The 26,183-nt window shown below is 30.5% G+C and overlaps 1 protein-coding gene and 1 pseudogene across 1 annotated transcript in view; both read right to left on the reverse strand.

The window, feature by feature from the left end:
- Positions 1 to 18,253, reverse strand: part of LOC145285847 (flavin-containing monooxygenase 5-like) — a 28,004-nt gene extending 9,751 nt beyond the window's left edge. The window contains exons 1-3 of the mRNA XM_080134289.1: positions 17,880 to 18,253; positions 6,277 to 6,576; positions 74 to 625 (exon numbers count right to left, since the gene is read on the reverse strand). Of these exons, the coding sequence (XP_079990415.1) occupies positions 74 to 625; positions 6,277 to 6,576; positions 17,880 to 18,218 (1,191 nt within the window). The 5' untranslated portion in view covers positions 18,219 to 18,253. The remainder of the gene's footprint in view (positions 1 to 73; positions 626 to 6,276; positions 6,577 to 17,879) is intronic.
- A 5,781-nt stretch (positions 18,254 to 24,034) lies between these two features.
- Positions 24,035 to 24,525, reverse strand: LOC145285848 (flavin-containing monooxygenase 5 pseudogene; annotated as a pseudogene).
- Between the last annotated feature and the right edge of the window lie 1,658 nt (positions 24,526 to 26,183).

The raw sequence follows: 26,183 nt of genomic DNA on the forward strand, positions 1-26,183 counted from the left end.
ATTCTCAACTATTTTGTATACTTGTCCAATATCCAACATAATAAATGACCAATTTAAAAAACAAACATCTTACCTTGAAAACACGTGCAGCGATTCGACATTGAAGTTCCGATATTGGCATGATAGCTCCCAATGGTTGGATAAGACCAATGACGGCTAGTGTGTTCTTTTTTTGGTCAGGTGGAAACATATATTTATAAAATTGAACTTTGTTATTTTGAATATCAAACACAGATTTGGGGATGAATGGAAACTTGATTTGATAGCCCGTGGCTAAAACAATCACATCTGCATCCACATAGCTTCCATCAACAAAGTAGACACCCTTCTCACTGATCTCTTTGATGTCTGGTTTGATCCGAACACGTCCTGAGATAATCCTGTTTGGCAGATCATCATTGACTGTTGGATGCTGGCTATTGAAATAATGCTCTGGCTTGACCCCATAAAGGTCATGATCAAAACGTTGATTCAATCGATGGTGAGTATACCATCTGAGAAGTGATGAAGGTAGCAGACGTTCAAATGTTTTCACGGATCTTTTTGTCAAAGACATGTCAAGCGGAAAACCCTTTTCAAAAACACGGTTCAGGATCCAAGCGCCTCTCCGAGTGCTGAGGTAAACCTGAAATGAAATATATTTACAAGATTAATATAAATAACTGGGCTACATAGACAAAATAGAAGTTGAATAGTATGTGCAACATCTTTTATTGAAAATTGTCTCTCTTTCTCTCTTTCCTCCTCCTACATTCTTTATTCTCTCTCCTCAACCTTCTCTTTATCTCCTCTTGTTATAGAGTCAAGGAAATGAATAGCGCTATTAGTGTGGGATGGCGTTGAGTGCGATGGGGTTCAAAAAGTTAAGAATCATCAAACCCAACAACACTCTGATGTGTTGTGGATGCGTTGGCTTGCAGGTGCATTCAGTCGGAGATCAGTCACACACACCCCATCCCCAAATATAAAAAATAAGGACACACATGCGTTTTCTAGTCAGTTCAAGAGTTCCACAGTTTAGAGTCTAGAGAAATTGAGGAATCGCAGACAGTTCTTGATTCAATCTTGATTCAAGATGAAAAAACGAAAAAAAGAAAAAAAATCTGAATCGATGCAGTGGCCCTGTCTAAGATGTAATGCAAATAAAGTCTTCTCCAAACAATAAAATCAAGTTGTGTTTTTGGGGAACAGGCATGTATCGTCGCGAGGGTGCACTGACCAAGAACGAGAAAAAGGAATGTGTCTTAAGATTTTCTTATACGTGTCACACACACGCGCGCACACACACACATGACTGTTACACACATGTGTACACACAGAAGACAGTCATACCCATCATACAATTATATAGATATCAAATACACAAGAATATATACACCTCATCTTATTCCCCCCTCCACCCACGTAACAGAACATCCCAGTAAATTCATGTCTTTTTTTGATGTATTATTTTAATTTTTTGATGTATTATTTTAATTCATTTATCAGAGCTATCCATTTTAAATGTAATACTGTAATCTTACAGTTATTGCTCCTGGACAACGCCGAGTAGAACAAAACACAATAACATTCTTGATCCTGAGTTATTACGCCCCCCCCCATACTTTCACAATAATCTGAAAAGAAATACTGTTGACAATGAAATTAGTTCAAAGAAAATGTCATCATTTATATTTATTGCTCCTGGAAAACTCCAAGAAGAAACGATTCTGTTACCAAATATAATGACAATTTTATTGCTCCTGGACAAAAGTCTCTGTTATTTTTCCTCTCCTGCCTCATTTCAGAAATATGATTCTGTAATATTAGTAAAGAGGCCTGCACCATATTGCTGAATGTACATTAAAATTAAAGTATGATGAGAAATGATGTTGATAATGATATTTTATTTGGTTCTAGACAACTCCGAGTAGAACAAAAGTTTCATTTAATAAATATAGTAGTGTAACCTTTGTAAGGAAACTTTCACAGCCATACCAAAAGTATGGTTAAAATCAAAGTATGAAGAGAAATGATGTTGATAATGACAATTTTATTGCTTTTGGACAATGGCAACAGAAAAGTTTATGTTATCCCTCCCCTACCAATTTATTAAATATGTTTCTGGACTTTTAATAAAGAAACTTATCAGCACTACCAGAAATATGCTAAAATCAAAGTACCTCTTGAAGTAATGAGGATAATGATTATTAATCCTGAACAACACAGAGTGGAACAAATAGTTTCTATGAATGCGATAATTTTCTTTCCCCTCTTCAACATATTCAGAAGATATGTAATGCTGATAAAGGTAATAGTTCAAAGAGAGTTAATATATCAGTTACCAAAATTAATTGTCATGATATAATTTTTTTTTATCCCAGACAATACCGAGTGAAACAAATTGTTCTAATAAATTCTTCCCTCCTCTTTATGACAACATATTAAAATATGTAAAGTTGATAAAAGGAATAGTCCGAAGAGAGTTAATATATATCAGTTATCAAAAGTAAACAGTAATTTTACAATTTTTTATCCCAAACAATACAATGTAGAACAAATGGTGCCGATAAATTCCTAAATTCTTCCCCTCCAATTCATTATATTAAGAAGATATGTTATGTCAATAAAGAAAATTTATCATTTATCTTTTTATAATAATGAAGCTATAAAAAATTGAAATATTTTTTAATAATAATGAAACTATAAAAAATTAAAATACTTTTTATAATAATAAAACTATAAAAAATTGAAATATTTTTTAATAATAATGAAACTATAAAAATTGAAATATTCTTTTATAATAATGAAACTATAAAAAATTGAAATATTCTTTTATAATAATGAAACTATAAAAAATTGAAATATTCTTTTATAATAATGAAACTATAAAATATTGAAATATTCTTTTATAATAATGAAACTATAAAAAATTGAAATATTTTTTATAATAATGAAACTATAAAAAATTGAAATATTTTTTATAATAATGAAACTATAAAAAATTGAAATATTTTTTATAAGAATGAAACTATAAAAAATTGAAATATTCTTTTATAATAATGAAACTATAAAAAATTGAAATATTCTTTTATAATAATGAAACTATAAAAAATTGAAATATTCTTTTATAATAATGAAACTATAAAAAATTGAAATATTCTTTTATAATAATGAAACTATAAAAAATTGAAATATTTTTTTATATTAATGAAACTATAAAAAATTGAAATATTTTTTTATAATAATGAAACTATAAAAAATTGAAATATTTTTTTATAATAATGAAACTATAAAAAATTGAAATATTCTTTTATAATAATGAAACTATAAAAAATTGAAATATTTTTTTTATAATAATGAAACTATAAACAATTGTAAATATTCTTTTATAATAATGAAACTATAAACAATTGAAATATTCTTTTATAATAATTAAACTATAAAAAATTGAAATATTTTTAATAGTAATGAAACTATAAAAAATTGAAATATTCTTTTAATATAATGAAACTATAAAAAATTGAAATATTTTTTTATAATAATGAAACTATAAAAAATTGAAATATTCTTTTTTTAATAATGAAACTATAAAAAATTGAAATATTCTTTTTATAATAATGAAACTATAAAAAATTGAAATATTTTTTATAATAATGAAACTATAAAAAATTGAAATATTTTTAATAAGATGAAACTATAAAAAATTGAAATATTCTTTTATAATAATTAAACTATAAAAAATTGAAATATTTTTAATAGTAATGAAACTATAAAAAATTGAAATATTCTTTTAATATAATGAAACTATAAAAAATTGAAATATTTTTTTATAATAATGAAACTATAAAAAATTGAAATATTTTTTTATAATAATGAAACTATAAAAAATTGAAATATTCTTTTTTTAATAATGAAACTATAAAAAATTAAAATATTTTTTATAATAATGAAACTATAAAAAATTGAAATATATTTTGTAATAATGAAACCATAAAAAATTGAAATATTTTTTATAATAATGAAACTATAAAAAATTGAAATATTCTTTTATAATAATGAAATTATAAAAGATTGAAATATTTTTTTATAATAATGAAACTATAAAAAATTGAAACATTTTTTTATAATAATGAAACTATAAGAAATTGAAATATTTTTTAATAATAATGAAATTATAAAAATTGAAATATTCTTTTATAATAATGAAACTATAAAAAATTGAAATATTTTTTATAATAATGAAACTATAAAAAATTGAAACATTTTTTTATAATAATGAAACTATAAGAAATTGAAATACTTTTTAATAATAATGAAACTATAAAAATTGAAATATTCTTTTATAATAATGAAACTATAAAAAATTGAAATATTTTTTTATAATAATGAAACTATAAAAAATTGAAATATTTTTTATAATAATGAAACTATAAAAAATTGAAATATTTTTTAATAATAATGAAACCATAAAAAATTGAAATATTTTTTATAATAATGAAACTATAAAAAATTGAAATATTCTTTTATAATAATGAAACTATAAAAAATTGAAATATTTTTAATAATAATGAAACTATAAAAAATTGAAATATTCTTTTATAATAATGAAACTATAAAAAATTGAAACATTTTTTATAATAATGAAACTATAAAAAATTTAAATATTCTTTTATAATAATTAAACTATAAAAAATTGAAATATTTTTAATAGTAATGAAACTATAAAAAATTGAAATATTTTTTAATAATAATGAAACCATAAAAAATTGAAATATTTTTTATAATAATGAAACTATAAAAAATTGAAATATTGTTTTATAATAATGAAACAATAAAAAATTGAAATATTCTTTTATAATAATGAAACTATAAAAAATTGAAATATTTTTTTTATAATAATGAAACTATAAAAAATTGTAAATATTCTTTTATAATAATGAAACTATAAAAAATTGAAATACTTTTTTATAATAATGAAACTATAAAAAATTAAAATATTTTTTTATAATAATGAAACTATAAAAAATTAAAATATTTTTTTATAATAATGAAACTATAAAAAATTAAAATATTTTTTTATTATAATGAAACTATAAAAAATTAAAATATTTTTTTATAATAATGAAACTATAAGAAATTAAAATATTTTTTTATAATAATGAAACTATAAAAAATTAAAATATTTTTTTATAATAATGAAACTATAAAAAATTAAAATATTTTTTTATAATAATGAAACTATAAAAAATTGAAATATTTTTTTATAATAATGAAACCATAAAAAATTGAAATATTTTTTATAATAATGAAACTATAAAAAATTGAAATATTCTTTTATAATAATGAAACTATAAAAAATTGAAATATTTTTAATAATAATGAAACTATAAAAAATTGAAATATTCTTTTATAATAATGAAACTATAAAAAATTGAAACATTTTTTATAATAATGAAACTATAAAAAATTTAAATATTCTTTTATAATAATTAAACTATAAAAAATTGAAATATTTTTAATAGTAATGAAACTATAAAAAATTGAAATATTTTTTAATAATAATGAAACCATAAAAAATTGAAATATTTTTTATAATAATGAAACTATAAAAAATTGAAATATTGTTTTATAATAATGAAACTATAAAAAATTGAAATATTCTTTTATAATAATGAAACTATAAAAAATTGAAATATTTTTTTTATAATAATGAAACTATAAAAAATTGTAAATATTCTTTTATAATAATGAAACTATAAAAAATTGAAATACTTTTTTATAATAATGAAACTATAAAAAATTAAAATATTTTTTTATAATAATGAAACTATAAAAAATTAAAATATTTTTTTATAATAATGAAACTATAAAAAATTAAAATATTTTTTTATTATAATGAAACTATAAAAAATTAAAATATTTTTTTATAATAATGAAACTATAAGAAATTAAAATATTTTTTTATAATAATGAAACTATAAAAAATTAAAATATTTTTTTATAATAATGAAACTATAAAAAATTAAAATATTTTTTTATAATAATGAAACTATAAAAAATTAAAATATTTTTTTATAATAATGAAACTATAAAAAATTGAAATATTTTTTTATAATAATGAAATTATAAAAAATTGAAACATTTTTTTATAATAATGAAACTAAAAAATTGAAGAAATATTTTTTTTTTTATAACCTCTCTCACTAAACGGCTACTTTAGTTCATAAAATTAAAAAATATTTTAAAAAATCTGAAATAAGCCAAATCAAAAGAAAAACAAAAATAATTACAAACCTGCGGACTAACAGCACCAAGTTCAACAGCGATGTCTCCCCCAGAGTTTCCAATTCCAACAACTACAACTTGTTTGTCTTCAAAATTCTTGGGGTGTTTATACTGCTGCGAATGCAAAATTTGACCTTTGAACTTTTCTTGCCCCATAATATGTGGAATATTCGGGATGGCATGGTGACCTGTACAAACCAAAACGCCATCAAATATTTCAATGTGGGGTTGACCACTGGTCAAATCTTTTGTGTACACCTTCCACTGACCGCTACTTTCAAAATCATCATTTTCTTCAATTTTTAAGACCTGACAAGAAAGAAAATATGATAGTTAAGGAATTGTTTGTTTTTTAAGTAAAAAAATATCTTTAAAAAATAATAGTAATTTTTCAAGGCGTTATGTTTTGATTAATGAGCGATCAACAAATAAAATAAAAGTGTTTATATCAGTTTGATAAGAAAGTTCTTGTGGTTTTAACTTAAATTTAGATGAACATATCTCAGCTCAAACAAAAAGGTATTGATCGAACTAAGCACCATCAGAATCAACACAAAACAAGTGTATTTATGCCAATAATGTAAAAATCTTGTGTTTTGGTGACAGTGAAATCACTGAAGGCATATTTGATATTGCTTAGGTTTTTAAAGCATTTCTCACACAGAAAATTGTTGAGATTCTTGAAAAAGTGATAGTCGGTGGGTGAGAGATCTTGTGAATATGGCAGATGAGACAGTTTTAGAGCCTGATTCGTTCAACTTCTGCAGGATCAGTTTAGCAACGTGTGATCGGACATTGTCGTGGAAGAGAATTGGGCCTTTGCTGTTGACTAATGCTGGGTGTTGTTGTCGAAGTTTCTGATGCATTTCATCCATTTGTTGACAGTACTTCCCTGCCATAATAGTTTCGCCTCCATTCAAAAAACGGTACTAGATGAAACCGGTTGCAAATCACCAAACAGTCAGCATGACCTTCTTTTGGTGCAACTCGGGCTTTAAGAAATGTCTTGGAGTTTTGTCAGCATCTAACCATTGAGCTGAGAGTCATTGGTTGTTGTAAAAAACCCAGTTTTCATTACAAGTTACAATATGGTTGAGAAATGCGTTGTTCTTGCTTAAAAGAAGAGAAGATGACATTTCATAACGGCGTTTCTTTTGGTTGTCGTTCAAGTATTGAGCCACCCATTTATCAGGTTTTTTTTGTCTTTCCAATCTCTCTTAAGTGATTGAAAATCATTGTATGCGTTATGTCTAATTCAGAAGCAAGTTTTCCAACAGTTATGCATGGATTGGCTCCTGATTGATTATTGTAAATATTCGATGGTCGACCATTATGCTCATCATCTTCAAGACTTTTGTCGCCGTCATAAAATTTCTTAAACCACCATTGTTCTATGTCGTAAATAGTGGTTTCTGGGCCAAATGCTTCATTGATATTGTGAACTGTTTCAGCAGCTTTACTGCCTAGCTTGAATTGAAATAAGGAAATTATGAAAATTTGCTTTATTCCATCTTGTATTCAACTTTTTGAAAAGAAGACATACTTGTTTTAAAACGATCATAATTTAAACGATTAGGTAAAACAAAAACGTTCTTCAAAATTATATCTAAACTAAAGGTATTATAACGAAAACTTATTTGAAACTACATCTTTTGAAATTAAAATTAAAAAATTCCGCAAGAACTTTCTTCTCAGCCTAATACATGCATGTAGGAATTTTATGATCTTTTATTTCTTTGCATTGTAACTTCTTTTCATAGTCACTGTTTCATGATCACCGTTTACGTCTAATTCAGAAGTAAGTTCCCCAAGTTGTGCATAGATCGGCATTGACTAACGTAAACATCAAGTGATGCAACAGACAGCTAGCTGGTCGTAAAATTTATATTTTGATTTATAAAAAAAATTATAAAAAGAAAGGAATAGTGACTTGGGTGCCATCAGCCAGAATGGAAACTGAAAGCAAAATTTCTAAGCAATAAACGAAAATAGGCAAACATATTGAGTTTTTTTTTTTCGGTTGTGAAATAATAAATAGAATTAATGGAGGGGGGGTAAGAGCATTTTGATATGAAAAAACAAAAGATACGGTTAAAAACACAGAACACGATTATTGGGCAGTTTTAAAAAAAAGTTAAAAATGAACGTTTTTATATTTGTTATATTATTATCATTATCATCATTATTATTATCAATATTATTATTATTATTATAATTATCATCATGATTATTATCATTATTATTATTATTATTATAATTATCATCATGATTATTATCATTATTATTATTATTATTTTCATTATTATCATTTTTATTATTGTCATTATTATCATTATTTATTATCATTATTATTATTATTAACCTTATTATTATAATTATCATTATTATTATCTTTTATTTTATATTTGTTATATTATTATCATTATCATCATTATTATTATCAATATTATTATTATTATTATTATAATTATCATCATGATTATTATCATTATTATTATTATTATTATAATTATCATCATGATTATTATCATTATTATTATTATTATTTTCATTATTATCATTTTTATTATTGTCATTATTATCATTATTTATTATCATTATTATTATTATTAACCTTATTATTATAATTATCATTATTATTATCTTTTATTTTATATTTGTTATATTATTATCATTATCATCATTATTATTATCAATATTATTATTATTATTATTATAATTATCATCATGATTATTATCATTATTATTATTATTATTATTTTCATTATTATCATTATTTTTATTATTGTCATTATTATCATTATTTATTATCATTATTATTATTATTAACCTTATTATTATTATCATCATTATTATTGTCATAAGATAGCAAATAACTTACTTATTATGCTATCTAAAAAAAAAAAAAAAAAAAGTAAAAAACAATTTAAAAAACGATGCATGCCGGACACAAACTCACAAAAGATAAGATTATAAACAGACTATGATGACACAGACGACACTCTGCAAATTTAGCTTTTAGAAACAAAAGAACGAAATGATGTTTCATGCATGAGTATGCGTCGAAAGCAAAGCTTTTATCTGACTCCCACCTTCAAACAAAGCAACATTTGTACACAAAAATAATTGATGACTTTTTCCAATTTTTCGATATTACGTGTCTGAGAGATCTTTCTTTCTAATGGTACTATGTTCGCGCCTGTTTGATGTGGACGAAAAAAGTTTTTAATGGACATACAAACAAACACACAGACATTTGCCCTTTATATAATAGACTAATAGATAAATAGACAGGCGAGCTTCGTTGTTAACTGTGAGATATTACGATTTGTATGTGATATAAAAAGTTTTAAAAAGTTGTGAACCGACCGAGCGCTTCTCTGAAAGAAGCCTTTTGTAGGCACACAGAAAAAGCGAACACACATACATACATACATACATACATACATTTTCGCTTTTATATTTATAAACTAGCGGGGGGGGGGCGCCCAGCATTCTCTGGTTGTAAAAAATATTATGACAATGGGGGTGGGAGGTGAGGTGGCGCTGCCCGGTGATAAAATCTGCTTTAATATGATAAATTGTGACAGTGGTGGGGAAGAGGAATATGACAACGGGGGGGGGGGAGCACCTGGCATTGCTCGGTTGTAAAAAACAAAAAAGAATTGTGACAGTGGGGAGGGAGAAATAAAAAAAAATAATGACGCCTGCCGATGCGAACTCGCATAATTTTAGGCATTCAATGGCTACACCCCAGATTAAGCTCTCTTGTGGTGGGGAGGCAGGTAAATACCTATTCTCAATAAAGCTATTTTTAAATATCACTATAATACTTAGTTTTGTTCATGAATACACACCCACTGTATGATACCATGCGCCAGTTTAAAAAAAATTTAATTTGTACATCTGTATTTATAATTCATGGCTTATAGTAAAGAGATACATCAGATTTGACTGCATGATCAGAAAGAGCACATAATTTTACATAAGAGTACCAAATTTCAGGAGAATAGCTTGAAAAATAAATAAATGGTGGCGAAATTATATATAATTTAGCCCACTTTTTCTAAAGAAAAATGTCCACGGAAAAGCATAAATTTTGGCACTTAAAATTCTCATAACTTTTGAACTACTGATGGTATTTGCATAATTCAAACGGTTTTAAGCATCTTTTACATAGCTCTTAACAACAGTTATCTGAAAAGAAAGAAAAAAAATCAACTTGTAATGCTAATAATAGAATGTTTAAAATGTATAAAATACTAAGCAGGATCATCGATGTCATAGAAAATGCAATGAGAACATGGAGACTGGAATTGACAGCTGATGGACAACACATAACAGAAATTAACATACAAAGAGGCATCTTCCAAAGTGATTCACTATTACCATTGCTGTTCATAATAGCCATCATACCCCTGAACAATATACTGAGAAAGTACCAAGCTGGATACAAGTTTTCTAATACGGAGGAAAAAAATGAACCACCTAATGTACATGGACAACCTGAAACTTTTTGCAAAGACTGAAAAAGAACTAGAGACACTAATAAACACTACCAGGATCTTCAGTCAGGATATACAAATGAAGTTTGGTATTGAGAAGTGTGCAATACTTGTTTTAAGAAGGGAAAACTGGAGACAACAGAAGGCATGGAACTACCCAAGCAAACGGAGATGAGGGCCATAGAGGAACAAGACGACTATATATACTTGAGAGTTCTGGAAGCAGATATCATCAAAGCCACAGAAATGAAAGAGAATTGAAAAGGAATACCTCAGGAGAACAAGGAAACTTCTAGAAACTAAATTATATAGCAAAAACCTAATAAAAGGTATAAATACATGGGCAGTATCACTAATAAGATACTCAAGACCGTTCATAGGATGGACCGAAGAAGAACAGAGACACCTCGATCAGAAGACTAGGAAACTCATGACCATGCACAATGCACTACACCCAAAGGACGATGTTGACCGACTCTACGTGAACAGAAAAGAAGGAGGGAGAGGAATAGTTTGTAGAGAAGATTGTGTGAATGAAACAAAAAAAGAATTTGAAAAATACATAACGCAAACCACAGAAAGGATAATCATGACAGCGAGAAACACTGAGAAAATTGACAAAACAGAAAACAGAGAGAAAAAGGATAAGACGAGAAAAGAAAAATGGAAAGAAAAACAACTACATGGAAGATACATAAGGATGACAAAAGATGAGAATAACAAAGACACTTGGACATGGCTGTAACAAGGACACATAAGCCGAGAAACTGAATCCCTAATAACCGCAGCACAAGATAACTTGATAAGAACTAACCACATCAAAGCAAAGATCGATAAAATACGAGAAAACAGTAAATGCAGACTTTGTGGACTAAGAGATAAAACGATAAACCATATAGTAAATTAATGCAGCAAACTGACCCAAAAGAAATACAAGAACAGACACGACTAAGTGGGAAGGGCAGTACACTGGGAATTATGCAAACAACTGCATCTCGAATGCACAGACAAATGGTACAAACATAAGCCGGCAACAGTACTTGAAAACAAGAATCACAAAATCCTATGGGATATGGACATGCAAACTAAACTCATCCGAGCAAGAAGACCATAATAATTAACAAGAAAGAAAAATCCTGTCAAATCGTTGACTTTGCTGTCCCAGCTGACCACAGGGTGAATATCAAAGAAAAAGAGAAACTGAGCAAATACACAGAGCTAGCCAGAGAGCTGAAAGGGATATCGAAGATAAAAAATAAAAAAAATACCTATAATAGTACGAGCACTAGAAACAATCCTGAAAAACTTTAAAAAAGAATGGGAGAAATTGGAATCAAAGGAAATACTTGAAAAATACAATGAACAATAGTGAAAACAGCTGAAATATTACGGAAAACTCTAGACTGTGGGGACTAACACACACAAACCACAAGCGCAGACCACACAAACTGCTACGGAGACAAAACATGAAGCGCTACATGGAACCAAGAACATTGAAGCTGCATACCTATAAGTTCTCTAACCCCACACCCATCCCCCATTACCACATCACTGTCCCCCTCCTTCCCAAAAAAGTGAGAAAGAATAGCCAAGTAGTCAAGGTGGAGGAAGGAAAGACCCAGAAGTAAGCACTGACCAGACCTCCACTGTATACGTTTGAAGAGAACTGGGACCTTGGGCAGGTTGATTGCCACTCAAATTCCATTAAAGACCAATGGCAAGCAGCTGTTGTGATAACGCAAATTTATTTGCAAATGTTATCGCCAAAGACATGGAGAATACTGGAAAAACTGGGGAGACTTGTTGTCACTCAGCTTCCAGAGGACACCACAATGGGATCTTTGATGATCTGTAAAAGCTCCTTGTGAGCCAATAATAATAATAATAATAATAATAGCAGTAAATTTGTAAACGCCCCAATTTAAATCATCACCCCAAAATGAAATTCTACTTTCTTTGTTTTTTTTTTTTTAGGTAATTACGAGTGAACACATAGAAAAACTTAGTAGTAAGAAAAAAAAAAAATCATTATTTTAGAATTTGAAGTGGGTGGGTGGGTGGACGGGGGGGGGGGATCAGTTTCATACATGAATTTAACATAAAATTATCATTTCCGGCCATTTTAATATTTGAAGGATGTTCATTAATTTATTTACCACTAACCCTAGGACCTAGGATTAGCAAGATCATAGAACCATGCTTGATCACTTGAAATATGACCTCTTTCCACAAAAAAAAAAAATAAATAAATAAAAAATAAAAAAATAAATAAATAAAATAAAATGAAAGTACTTTGGGAGAAATTGGGAGGGACTTTTGAATTTAGAAATAATTTCTTTTTTTTTTTTTTAATTTGACAAAGTTCTAAATGTTTTTTTTTTTTTGGGGGGGGGGTGTCATCAGACAAGTAAACTCTAGAATATTGACTTTATTTACAATAATTTTGCAATAAAAATAAATATGAAATTAGACTCCTTGGAGTCATTACTGCATAGGAGATCTTTAACCAGTAGACTTATGTGGTAAATAAACAATCTTTTAATAAATACACGTTTGTTTAAATTTTTAGTGTCAAGAAAAAGAAATTTTTAAATTGTTTTTAGAATCTTCTATTGAAAGGCAAAGTGTGTGTGTGTGTGTGTGTGTGTGTGTGTTTATATGTATTGCAAAAGCTTTTTGACAGAGGCGACGTATTTTCATGAGATCGGTATCGTTTTTAAGCTGGACTCTTCGGATGACAAATATCGAAAAATTGGACAAAAGCATTAATTCCTTCACCCTAAACTTGGCAATTTTGTACAAGGAGGTGTCGATTTTTTGCGTTGCCATTTTTCTAAGTCATTGTATCAGTTGGATTGACTTCCGGTCGGACGATCGAAACATCAGCACAGACGTCACGTTTTTTTTTCCTCCTTCGCGTTATGAGTTTGATCCTGCCTGCCTACTACCACTTCTTTTTTTTCTCTCTCCACTCAAAATGCTTACTCTTGTTTCGCCCCCGCCCCCTGCTACTAACACTTAATCATTTAAACAGACAGGTGAGATTTATATTTATACTAACGGGGGGGGGGGTACCCGGCGTTACCCGAGTGTTTGGAGGTGTGTGTGGTTTTGGGCAAATCAAAACTCCAGGGGGGGGGGCGGTTTAAAATAATAAAAAAAAAGTTTTGGTAGGTGAGTAGGAGGATCGAACCCGAACCCTTGAGGCAAAGTTGGAAATTTAAGTGTGAAAAAAAAAAGAAAAAAAGTGCGACGTTAACCACTGGGCCACCGTGACATACAACAGAAACATATTTGAATTTATTTATTTAAGCATTAAAAACAGAATTGACACGTGACCGCAATAAAAGTTAACTCTACTGCTTCTATTTGACCTCATTAATATGGTCAAATAGAAGTCGCGGAGTTAACTTTTGTTGGGTTTGTTTATCCAACTTTGACTGGTTTTTTTCCTCAAGATGTTGGGGGGGGGGGAAACCAGCTCCCCATTGTTCAGATTAAATAGCAATTGTCTGATATATGGAGTTTGGCCCCACATTGATCAAAGCTGATTGCTTCTGGACGTTTCCCGGCGCGATGCCGAGAACACCGTTTGAAAGGGGAAAAAACCTAACCATCTCGGCCATGAGGGGAGAGGAAGTGAAAGCTGTCTAAATTTAAGGTTTATAAAATGAAATTGACAAGTGCGAGAAAGTCAAGTCGTGGGATATTTGACCTTATTAAGGTCAAACATGACGCGATTTGCACTGCAAGCCAGTTTCTGTTTTCACCGCCCCATCATTCGCTTTTTTTTATACTAAAAAGCGTTTAATGAAGACGCGGCGATCGGAAAAAATCTCGAAAATAGCATGTAAAAGTCGGGCAAATTAAAAATAGATGTTACCTCCGGTCATAACTCGTAGATATTATGATTTAGACATTATATAAAAAGTTTTAAGGAGTGAGCCGACCGAAAAACCGTGGGAAAAAAACTTTTGGCGGACATACAGAAAAAATGCGCGCACACACACACACACACACACACACACACACACACACACACACACACACACACACACACACACACAAATTTTGGCTTTTATATATATACTAGCGGGGGGTACCTGGCGTTGTCCGGGTGTTTGTAGGTGTGTGTTTTTGGGTAAATGAAAAAAAAAATCGTTGGTTGTTTTTAAAAAAAAAAACAAAAAAAAAAACGAAGCCTTGACACGCAGTTGGAAAATAGTAAAGTGTGAAAAAAAAATGCGCCCTGGCAGGTGCCCGTTTGTGACGAGTTAATGACATGGACTTTGAGTGCAGAACAGTGCTTTATTTACTGCGAGTCTGTTGGCTTCTTTTTTTATACGAAAAAGCTTAATGCGCATGCGGCGATTGTAAGCAATATTTATTCAGCAGTTAACATTTTCTGCGGGAAAGTTTTTAATGAGGTCAATAACCCGGTTTGTTTGTTTTTACCTTACTTTGGGGAAAACCAGCTCCCTGTTTATCAAGGGGGAGTGTCTCGTCTCGAAATGAAAGCAACCGTCTGATGACGAAGCCGACATCGATCAAACGTTAAATCGCTTTCTAGAGACCACTGGTCGTGGGGCCAGTTGTTCTAATAGAGTTTCGCATTTTTTTATACCGAAAAACGAAAGTAACACATGCCGATCCGAAAATGTCGAATATTTAACGTTTCAAAGTCGGGACAATTAAATAGAGTGGCGACCACCAGTGTTAAGTCGTAGATATTATCATTTAGACGCGATATAAAAAGTTTTAAAAATGAGCGACTGCCTCGAGAATCTGCCGGAAAAAAGCCTTTTGAAGACATACACAAAAAGCGAACATCCATACACACATTTTCGCTTTTATATATGTACTAGCGGGGGGTACCCGGCGTTGCCCGGGTGTTTAAAGGTGTGTGTGCTCAGGTTAATCAAAACATAAGAATAAGCGAAGTAAATATTTTTAAAAAAAAAAAGCACAAAAAAACTAACATAAGGAAAACGATGTTAAATGTAAAAATGGGAAAAACAAAAAAAGAAAACGGAAAACAGAAAAACAGACATTAAAACTTCGTTAAAAAATCTGAAAAATACCTCCCCCCCCAAAAAAACACGGGGGGGTACCCGGCGTTGCCCGGTTGTTTTTGGGTGTGTGTGGTCGGTGAGGGTGGGGATGTTAATGAAAACCTAAGAATAAGCGAAGTAAAAAACAGAAAAACGAACGTTAAAAAATCTGAAAAACACGTGAAAAATGGCTTAAATGAGCCTGCTTCAATATTAAAATTTAAAACATCAAAAAAAAAAAGAAGACATCTCACACCACGATTCGAACCAAAAACCTTTAGATAATGAGACCGCGCTCTAAGCAACTGAGCTGAGACGACATCGCCGAAATTGTGTAGCTTTTTCAAATATTTAAAGTAAATCAGGTTACGACATCGTATGACGCATGCGTAGAACAAAATTTGTCATGAGAGGACAGTTTGTGCTGACCCCCACCCCTGTAGATTATGCTGATTTCAGGGTGAAAAAATTAACGTTTTTGGCCAATTTTTCGGCATTTGTCGGGTGAAGGTTGGAACTTTAAAATGATACCGACCTAGTAAAAATCCGTGACCTGTGTCGAAAGTTTTTGCGAGACATACAAACACACATACAAACAAACATACATTTTCGCTTTTATATATATATATATATATATATATATATATATATATATATATATATATATAGATAGATAGATAGAAGAAAAACATAATAGATAATATATTTTTTTCATAATCTTTGGTTTCAGTCCAAGCAGATGCACCCAAATCATCTGGATATATTTTTTTATTTTTGAAATCGCAACTTTATAATATTTAAAATCGATAGAACATTAACTCTATAATATATACGAAATCTACAAGAATTAAAATATCATATTTAAGCGTACTTTATGACCAGGCTATGCCGGCCGGCCCTGCTAGCTTAGATAAATACTTTTGTAGTTTTAACAAAAGCGCTACAATAATATAACAGAGCATCTCCATTTACACTGAACATCTACAGAATGCCAACATTAATATATTACATATGAAGGAGTTCTCTGTGGAATTTTCACAGGCCCCACTAGTATAGCATTTATAAGGAAAATTTCCATTTTTGTTTCTAAAAGCGTGGCTTCAGGTTTCAATTTGGCCTTTTGAATTACATTGGAAACATAAAATAACGATAAATTTAATTAATTTTTTTTTTTTTTTTTTTTTGTGGCAGGGGCGGATTAATTTTTTTTTTTTTTTTTGAGACCATTCTGTACTTTCACCTAATAATTTCATAAACAAAACGAACCCCAAAATATGACAAATTCAATTTTTGTGGAGCGCAGGGGAAGATTACATTTGAAACATAAAATAACGAAAAATCTCATTAAAATTTTTTTTTGTATTAATTTTTGGTAAATGTGGTCTGGTAGACGAACACACAACCTACCTTTAAAAACTTGGTTTCTAGAGTATTCAGATATGCTGAAAACGAATATCGCATTTAAAATTGAGGTCGACAGCTAGGTTTCACGATATTGCAAACGGTACCAATAAAACTTGTACAACATTTAATAGGTGCTTCTGCAGTTTAATTTGGAGGTGAATAGTGCGAGGGTTCAGGGGGTTAATACCATGCAAACGGTAAATTTGCGACGGGTTTGAATATCAGATTCGTTGTCAGCGACCTCGAAAACTTATAAAAAAACAAATTTTATTGGTCGATGTTCTGTTGTAGTTAAAGTAAACATTTACCAAAAAACCCTAAAAATTTATCGCTATTTTATGTTTCAAATGTAATACCCCCCCCCCCATGAAAAAAAAAAGTGGGTGCTCATTTTACGCTACATTTATACAGGAAAGCATACACCTCAAAACACCTGGGCAACGCCGGGCACCGATTGCTAGTTATTTATAAAGGCTGTTTAAACGTATTGGGGGGGTGGTAGATATTTTTTTTTCTAAGCGTTAAACGATGCTGGGTAGTGACACTCAGTGGATAACTGGCACGTCGTAAAAAATTACCCAAAATAGATTGTCGTATGTTTTAGCGTGTGTTAATTCAAGACACCAGGATAAATATGAATATTTTTGTTTACCTCAGTGGAGAATCGAATGTGCTTCAATAAATCAAATTTTTCCGCATAAAGCTCAAAATATTTCATGACGTGTGTATTGTGCATATAAACAGCGAAATTGTCAGGAGGTGGGAAATCACTGTAGGCCATTGTTTCTTTGCTGGTGTTGATGATGGTCGAACGCATCACAGTAGATCGTCCCACTTCATTCTCGTCTTCTGAATATCTCCACAAACCACCGACATAATGACTCTTCTCCAGACAGACAACTCTCAAACCTTCATCAAGGCAACATTTAATACCAGTGAGGCCACTAGCACCAGCTCCGATCACAGCAATACTTTTAGTGACAGACGACATGACGTTTGCCACTAAGATGGTTAATCTTGTAAAATTTTTCCACCCAATTTTATTCAGCTTAGAGTAATCTCCCCTTTATATATAAGATTACTCAAAGCTGAAGAAAATACTTTCTTTTTTTAATCAAAGTTCAAACTCCAGAGTTCAATTTTATTCATATTTAAATAGCGAAACTTGTGGAAATTCCATAGCGAACTCTTTCACATGTAATATAATTAGTGGCGTAGCTGGGGGGGGGGGTGACAGTTAAAGAGGGTGTGACAAAATTTCACCCCCTTCACTCCAAAAAAACTTTTCAGCCAGGCTAAGATGCGGAAATAATCAGAAATAGAATTTATTTATCATATATTATGCAATTTTTAAGTTTTTAATAAAAAAAATAAAATCTTTTCTAAAATATTACAAACTCTTAAAAAAAAAAAAAATAATAATTAGCCATTGAAGAATTTTTTTTGCCGATATTTATTGAAAACTCTAAACCCTGTATTTTTTTGTAGTTTTTAATATTTTAAATCATTTGATGACACTCTAAAAAGAAAATAGATGAAACAATAAATTAACAAGAAACCAATGTTATCAGAGGCAAGTCTCTATTTACAATACCTCCACACGAGGGCAGAGTTAGACACCAGGGTCGTTTTTTAACGTGGAGAAAAGGAACAAAAATAAAAATTGTCTCGGTCGTGAAGGATTTCTCCTCCACTGACAGAGAACAAGAAATTGAAGTGTAGTATCTGAAGAACAGATACTACACTTTGAGGTATTTATTTGCTCCCCCACTGAGCAAATTAGGCACAAGGCCGATTTTTAAAGTGAGGAGTGAAGGGGAAATGGGGACCAACTCCCCGGGGAGTAGGGGAGTTGGATAGTGACAATTGGTATGAAGGGTTGCCCCTACATTGACCAAGGTCTTATATGTGGGGTTGCCCCCACATATGGTCTTTGCTTGCAGTATCTGCCGGAGCAGATACTACACTTTGATCTTGTCATGAAGACCAAAGGCAAGTTAAGTTACTTTTTTTTTTTTTTTTACCTAACTAGATAAGTTTTTGTGTTTTAATTTATTTATTTACATTTTTCACACTACTTTTATTTTCATTATTAACATATTCATAACAAGTACAGAGTAGTTAAAAATAACACACTTATTAGTTATTGTTCTTATCAGCAGTCGAATATTTTTTTTTTTTTTTGCAAAGCTGTATAGTCGACACGCTAACTCTGTTTTTCTTAAGTTTACGTTCCGTTCCACTTTTTATATCCGTTTGCGGCCACCATCTTCCGTACGACTTTTGGGATGAAGTAAAGAATAGATACCCTTTAGCAGACGACGCCTGGCGACGACCGGCGCACATTTCAAGTGACACCGGTGATTCGACCTTGACATTGGCACAAGCACATGGCGTTGGTTGTTTGTAAACTCGTCAAATAGCAAACATGCTCGAATATTCACAAGCAATTTTTTGTTTTTTTAAATATATTTACAAAACTTTTGAAGATTTAAAAGAAAATATATATATTTACAAAACATTTAGTACTTGAGTTAGAAATTAATGTGAAAAAAAAAAAAAAAAACGGGACACATTACCCATTAGGCCACAGCGACATACACAGATTTGAATTTATTCATTGAACTATAAAAACAGGCGTGTACAATAAAAGTTAACTCTGCTGCTTCCATTTGACCTAATTAAGAAGGTCAAATAGAAGTCACGCAGTTGTTTACCCAAATTTGACTTTTTTTACCCAACAGATGTTGGGGAGAGGGAAACCAGCTCCCAATTGTCCAGATTGAATAGCAATTGTCTGATGTACAACATTGATCAAAGCTGATTGCTTCTGGACATTTCCCAGAGCAATGCCAAGGAATTGTTAACTTTGAATTAGTTTTGCTTTTTATACGAAAAAGCCTCATCAACACGCGAGGAGCCAAAATAGCAATAATTTTGTAAAAGTCGACGTACCCATATAAACAGTTGTAAGCGATCGTAACGATATATATATATATATATATATATATATATATATATATGAATTTAGGTAAAAATGGCACCGGTAAAAATGGCACAAGTGAATAAATAGGTAAAAATGGCACCGGTAAAAATGGCACAAGTGAATAAATAGGTAAAAATGGCACCGGTAAAAATGGCACAAGTGAATAAATAGGTAAAAATGGCACCGGTAAAAATGGCACGTAATGGATTAATGAGAAAAATGACAAAACGAGAACATGCATGAATATCTCACAGTATATTAAAATGGGAAAACGTGCGAAATTTGTCGAATTAAAAAGGGTGCTAGACGACCGATCTGGTCCCAAATTTTACCCTCGTTTTGAGTTTTCCAAAAGTTAGGTCATGTACTGCGACGTCACCGGTGTTACAGAAAATAATGAGAAGTTTGTCAAATTTAAATAGATCCTAAATGCGAATCTCGTTTTTGAGATTTCCCAAAGTGCTATTACGTCACAGGTGTCAGAAATAACTTTTTTCATCTGTGTGGTAATTCATTCACCTCTTCTCCCCTATTATAAGTTGAACACTGGGCAGAAATAAATTTAAAAAATCTCCCTTATTTACAAACAAGTTCCTTTTATTTTAATTAGTTACTTCTATTTATTTGTTTCTTTACCATATATTCGATTCGATGTCTATACTAATAAATGCCTTAAAAATAAGAATTATCGAACATTTATTACTATAGACAACAAAATGAAAAAGTAAAATATACAACAAATAAATGCTACCAAACGCAAGATATGCTAAAAGTAAATATAAAATAAAAATAAGCAGTTTATATATTTTTCAAAAATACAAACAAAATAACTTAGGCATAAACAGTTATAGCGAGGAACAGTCCATTTGATGACGGCTTCTGATATTGAAATCAGAAATCAACATTATGTTATTCGTTCCTCGTAATTTATGTACACTTAGTGTTGTTTCTTTTTTATGGAACTCCTGCATTGCAACATGTCGGCAATGGAGACGAGTTCCACCCCTTTATGAAACTCAAATATAAAGAAGTTTCTTCATAAATATTTCATGTTTTTTAAATTACTACATTGATGAATTAAAATTATATTTTGATACATTTTATACAACCTTAATGTAAAAAAAAAAAAAAAAAAAAAATACTAAAAACCATCTATAAATGTTTTTAGCATATTTTTTTTCCAATTATGAATCACTCATTAAAAAGAAATATTAAAACTTTAAAATTATAGTTCGATACATTTTTATACTTTAAAATTAAGTACTCCTTGTGCGTTGAGTCTTATAGCTCACAGCCTAAATATTCAATGACCTCTCCCCTTGGTACGGAAATAAACTTTTTTTATTTTGTAAACAAACGAACGTATTGTACTTATGGATGTTTGATACCGAAAGAAATATGAACTTAAAAAAAATAATGTTACTTTTATTTCATTAAATTGTTAGGTGAAAGTGCAAAATAGTTCACCCCACCTCCATGTTAAGAATGGTTTTCTAAATAGTTATTATTTCAACGTTGTTTGTACTCTCGGGGTGTCAAACATGTATAAGTACCTATTTTAATTCTAATTTATTTAATCATTTAAAAATGTTGAATGGTGCGAAAAAATGTTTGTAATAAACCAGCGTAAATAAATAAGTAAATAAATTAAAAAAATGTTTGTAAAATTGGGAAACAAATTCATTACAAAAACTTTTTATTTCCACACAAAGGGGGCGGTTATTAAATATTTATGCTGGGAGCTATGGAACTCAACACGCTAGGAGTACCGGAAATTATATTTTTTACGTTTTTATACAATACATGTTTTGCTTTTCATCTTTTTGTGTTATTTACTTTGTTATTGTATATTTTTGTGTTATCAGAAAAACTTGAACTGTGAGTCAAAACTGAACTCTGTCATATTTGGTCAGTAAGCTGTTATTTATATTGGAATCAGTTTATAATTCTATGTCAGAAATATACTCAGTGACCGATTGACCCCAGAAATATCCCCAGAATGGTTTCATACTCAACTGTGAGCATGAAACTGTGAGATGAATTGGTCATAAAACCTTTTCGCACGTATACGCGACAACACGTGTTATCTTTCACTTTAGTTTATGTGTCTGTTGAATTTGTTAAGGCCATAAAACTATTTTTGGTAATTAACAACATTGATACAGTTTGAGAATTTTGTGTTACTGTTCCCATTCCAGCTTTGGACTACTATTCTCATATTGAGTATTCCTATTTACTTGCTTCCCTAAGAGGGCAAAGTTAGACACAAGGTCGTTTTTTTATGTGGGCAATATCCAGCTCTCCTACAAGAGGAACTCTGGATCAGAACAAAAATTAAAATTGTCTCAGTCTGAAAGGATTTATTAATTCTTCATTGGTTTAAGTTCAAGCAGATGCACCAAAATCATCTGGATATATTTTTTTTATTTTTGAAATCACAACTTGTGCCTAAATTTGTTTTGTCTTTGGGAAATTTTACTTTTTTAAATGTTTTAATTTTATGTTGGAATTTTTTTAATTGTAATTTTTTCTTTAAACGAAATAAATTAAATATAAAGATCAAAGTGTAGTATCTATTCTTCAGATGCTGCACTTCTATTTCTTGTTCTCTTTCGGTGGAGGGGAAATCCTTCACGACTGAGGCAATTTTTATTTTTGTACCTTTTCTCCACGTTAAAAAACGACCCTGGTGTCTAACTCTGTCCCGTGAGGAGGCATAGTAAATAGGTACAATAATATAACAGAGCATCTCCATTTACACTGAACATCTACAGAATACCAGCATTAATACATTGCATATGAAGGAGTCCCCTGTGGAATTTTCACAGGTCCCACTAGTATAGCATTTATAAAGAAAATTTCCATTTGGCCCTTTTTGTTTCTACAAGTGTGGCTTCAGGTTTCAATTTGGCCTTTTGAATTACATTGGAAACATAAAATAACGATAAATTTAATTAATTTTTTTTTTTTTGTGGGAGGGGCGGATTAATTTTTTTTTTGAGACCATTCTGTACTTTCACCTAATAATTTCATAAACAAAACGAACCCCAAAATATGACAAATTCAATTTTTGTGGAGCGCAGGGGAAGATTACATTTGAAACATAAAATAACGAAAAATCTCATTAAAATTTTTTTTGTGTTAATTTTTGGTAAATGTGGTCTGGTAGACGAACACACAACCTACCTTTAAAAACTTGGTTTCTAGAGTATTCAGATATACTGAAAACGAATATCGCATTTAAAATTAAGGTTGACAGCTAAGTTTCACGATATTGCAAACGGTACCAATAAAACTTGTACAGCATTTAATAGGTGCTTGCTTCTGCAGTTTAATTTGGCGGTGAGTTGGCACAAAATAGTGCGAGGGTTCAGGAGTTAATACCATGCAAACGGAAAATTTGCGACGGGTTTGAATATCAGATTCATTTTCAGCGACCTCGAAAACCTATACAATAACAAATTTTATTGGTCGGTGTTCTGTTGTAGTTAAAGTAAACATTTACCAAAAAATTTCTAATGTACAAATTGAACACTCTTTAACCCTTATCCTTGAGTGGCCTCTTGGCCTTGATAATGTGGTGATGCATGCCTATGTAAAAAAAAAAAAAAACCCTAAAAATTTATCGTTATTTTATGTTTCAAATGTAATACCCCCCCCTTGAAAAAAAAGTGGGTGCTCATTTTACGCTACATTTATATAGGAAAGTGATCCCCACCTTTCAAATTATTTATAAAGGCTGTTTAAACGTATTGGGGGTGGGGGAGATAGATCTCTTTTTTTTCTAAGCGTTAAACGATGCTGGGTAGTGGCAGTGGGTCCACTGGGTCAGTGGGGTCATTGGCACGTCGTAAAAAATTACCCAAAATAGATTATTGTCGTATGTTTTAGCTTGAGTTAATTCAAGACACCAGGATAAATATGAATATTTTTGTTTACCTCAGTGGAGAATCGAATGTGCTTCAATAAATCAAATTTTTCCGCATAAAGCTCAAAATATTTCATGACGTGTGTATTGTGCATATAAACAGCGAAATCGCCAGGAGGTGGGAAATCGCTGTAGGCCATCGTCTCTTTGCTGGTGTTGATAATGGTCGAACGCATCACAGTAGATCGTCCCACTTCATACTCGTCTTCTGAATATCGCCACAAACCACCGACATAACGACTCTTCTCTAGACAGACAACTCTCAAACCTTCATCGAGACAACATTTAATACCAGGGAGGCCACTAGCACCAGCTCCGATCACAGCAATACTTTTAGAGACAGACGACATGATGTTTGCCACTAAGATGGTTAATCTTGTAAAATTTTTCCACCCCTTTATATATAAAGGGGAGATATAAGATTACTCTAAGCTGAAGAAAATACCTTGGCCCTCCACCCTCCACTCCAAAAAAACTTTTCAGCCAGGCTAAGGTGCGGAAATAATCAGAAATAGAATTTATTTATCATATATTATGCAATTTTTAAGTTTTTAATTAAAAAAAAATATTTTCTAAAATATTACAAACTCTTAAAAAAAAAAAAGATAATTAGTCATTGAAGAATTTTTTTGCCGATATTTATTGAAAACTCTAAACCCTGTATTTTTTGTAGTTTTTAATATTTTAAATCATTTGATGACACTCTAAAAAGAAAATAGATGAAACAATAAATTAACAAGAAACCAATGTTATCAGAGGCAAGTCTCTATTTACAATACCTTCACACGAGGGCAGAGTTAGACACCAGGGTCGTTTTTTAACGAGGAGAAAAGGAACAAAAATAAAAAAAAATTGTCTCGGTCGTGAAGGATTTCTCCTCCACTGACAGAGAACAAGAAATCGAAGTGTAGTATCTGAAGAACAGATACTACACTTTGAGGTATTTATTTGCTCCCCCACTGAGCAAATTAGGCACAAGGCCGATTTTTAAAGTGAGGAGTGAAGGGGAAATGGGGACCAACTCCCCGGGGAGTAGGGGAGCTGGATAGTGACAATTAGTATGAAGGGTTGCCCCTACATTGACCAAGGTCTTATATGTGAGGTTGCCCCCACATATGGTCTTTGCTTGCAGTATCTGCCGGAACAGATACTACACTTGATCTTGTCATGAAGACCAGAGGCAAGTTAAGTTACTTTTTTTTTTTTACCTAACTAGATAAGTTTTTGTGTTTTAATTTATTTATTTACATTTTTCACGCTACTTTTATTTTCATTATTAACATATTCATTACAAGTACAGAGTAGTTAAAAATAACACACTTATTAGTTATTGTTCTTATCAGCAGTCGAATTTTTTTTTTTTTTTTTTTTTTTGCAAGGCTGTATAGTCGACACGCTAACTCTGTTTTTCTTAAGTTTACGTTCCGTTCCATTTTTTATATCCGTTTGCGGCCACCATCTTCCGTACGACTTTTGGGATGAAGTAAAGAATAGATACCCTTTAGCAGACGACGCCTGGCGACGACCGGCGCACATTTCAAGTAACACCGGTGATTCGATCTTGACATTGGCACAAGCACATGGCGTTGGTTGTTTGTAAACTCGTCAAATAGCAAACATGCTCGAATATTCACAAGCAATTTTTTTTAAAAAATATATTTACAAAACTTTTGAAGATTTAAAAGAAAATATATATATTTACAAAACATTTAGTACTTGAGTTAGAAATTAATGTGAAAAAAAAAAAAAAAAAAAAAACGGGCGACGTTACCCATTAGGCCACAGCGACATACACAGATTTGAATTTATTTAACTATAAAAACAGGCGTGTACAATAAAAGTTAACTCTGCTGCTTCCATTTGACCTAATTAAGAAGGTCAAATAGAAGTCACGCAGTTGTTTACCCAAATTTGACTTTTTTTACCCAACAGATGTTGGGGAGAGGGAAACCAGCTCCCAATTGTCCAGATTGAATAACAATTGTCTGATGTACAACATTGATCAAAGCTGATTGCTTCTGGACATTTCCCAGAGCAATGCC

The sequence above is a fragment of the Euprymna scolopes genome, chromosome 10 (genome assembly GCF_053919585.1).
Source record: "Euprymna scolopes isolate OS-2025 chromosome 10, ASM5391958v1, whole genome shotgun sequence".
In the NCBI taxonomy this organism is placed as follows: domain Eukaryota; kingdom Metazoa; phylum Mollusca; class Cephalopoda; order Sepiida; family Sepiolidae; genus Euprymna; species Euprymna scolopes.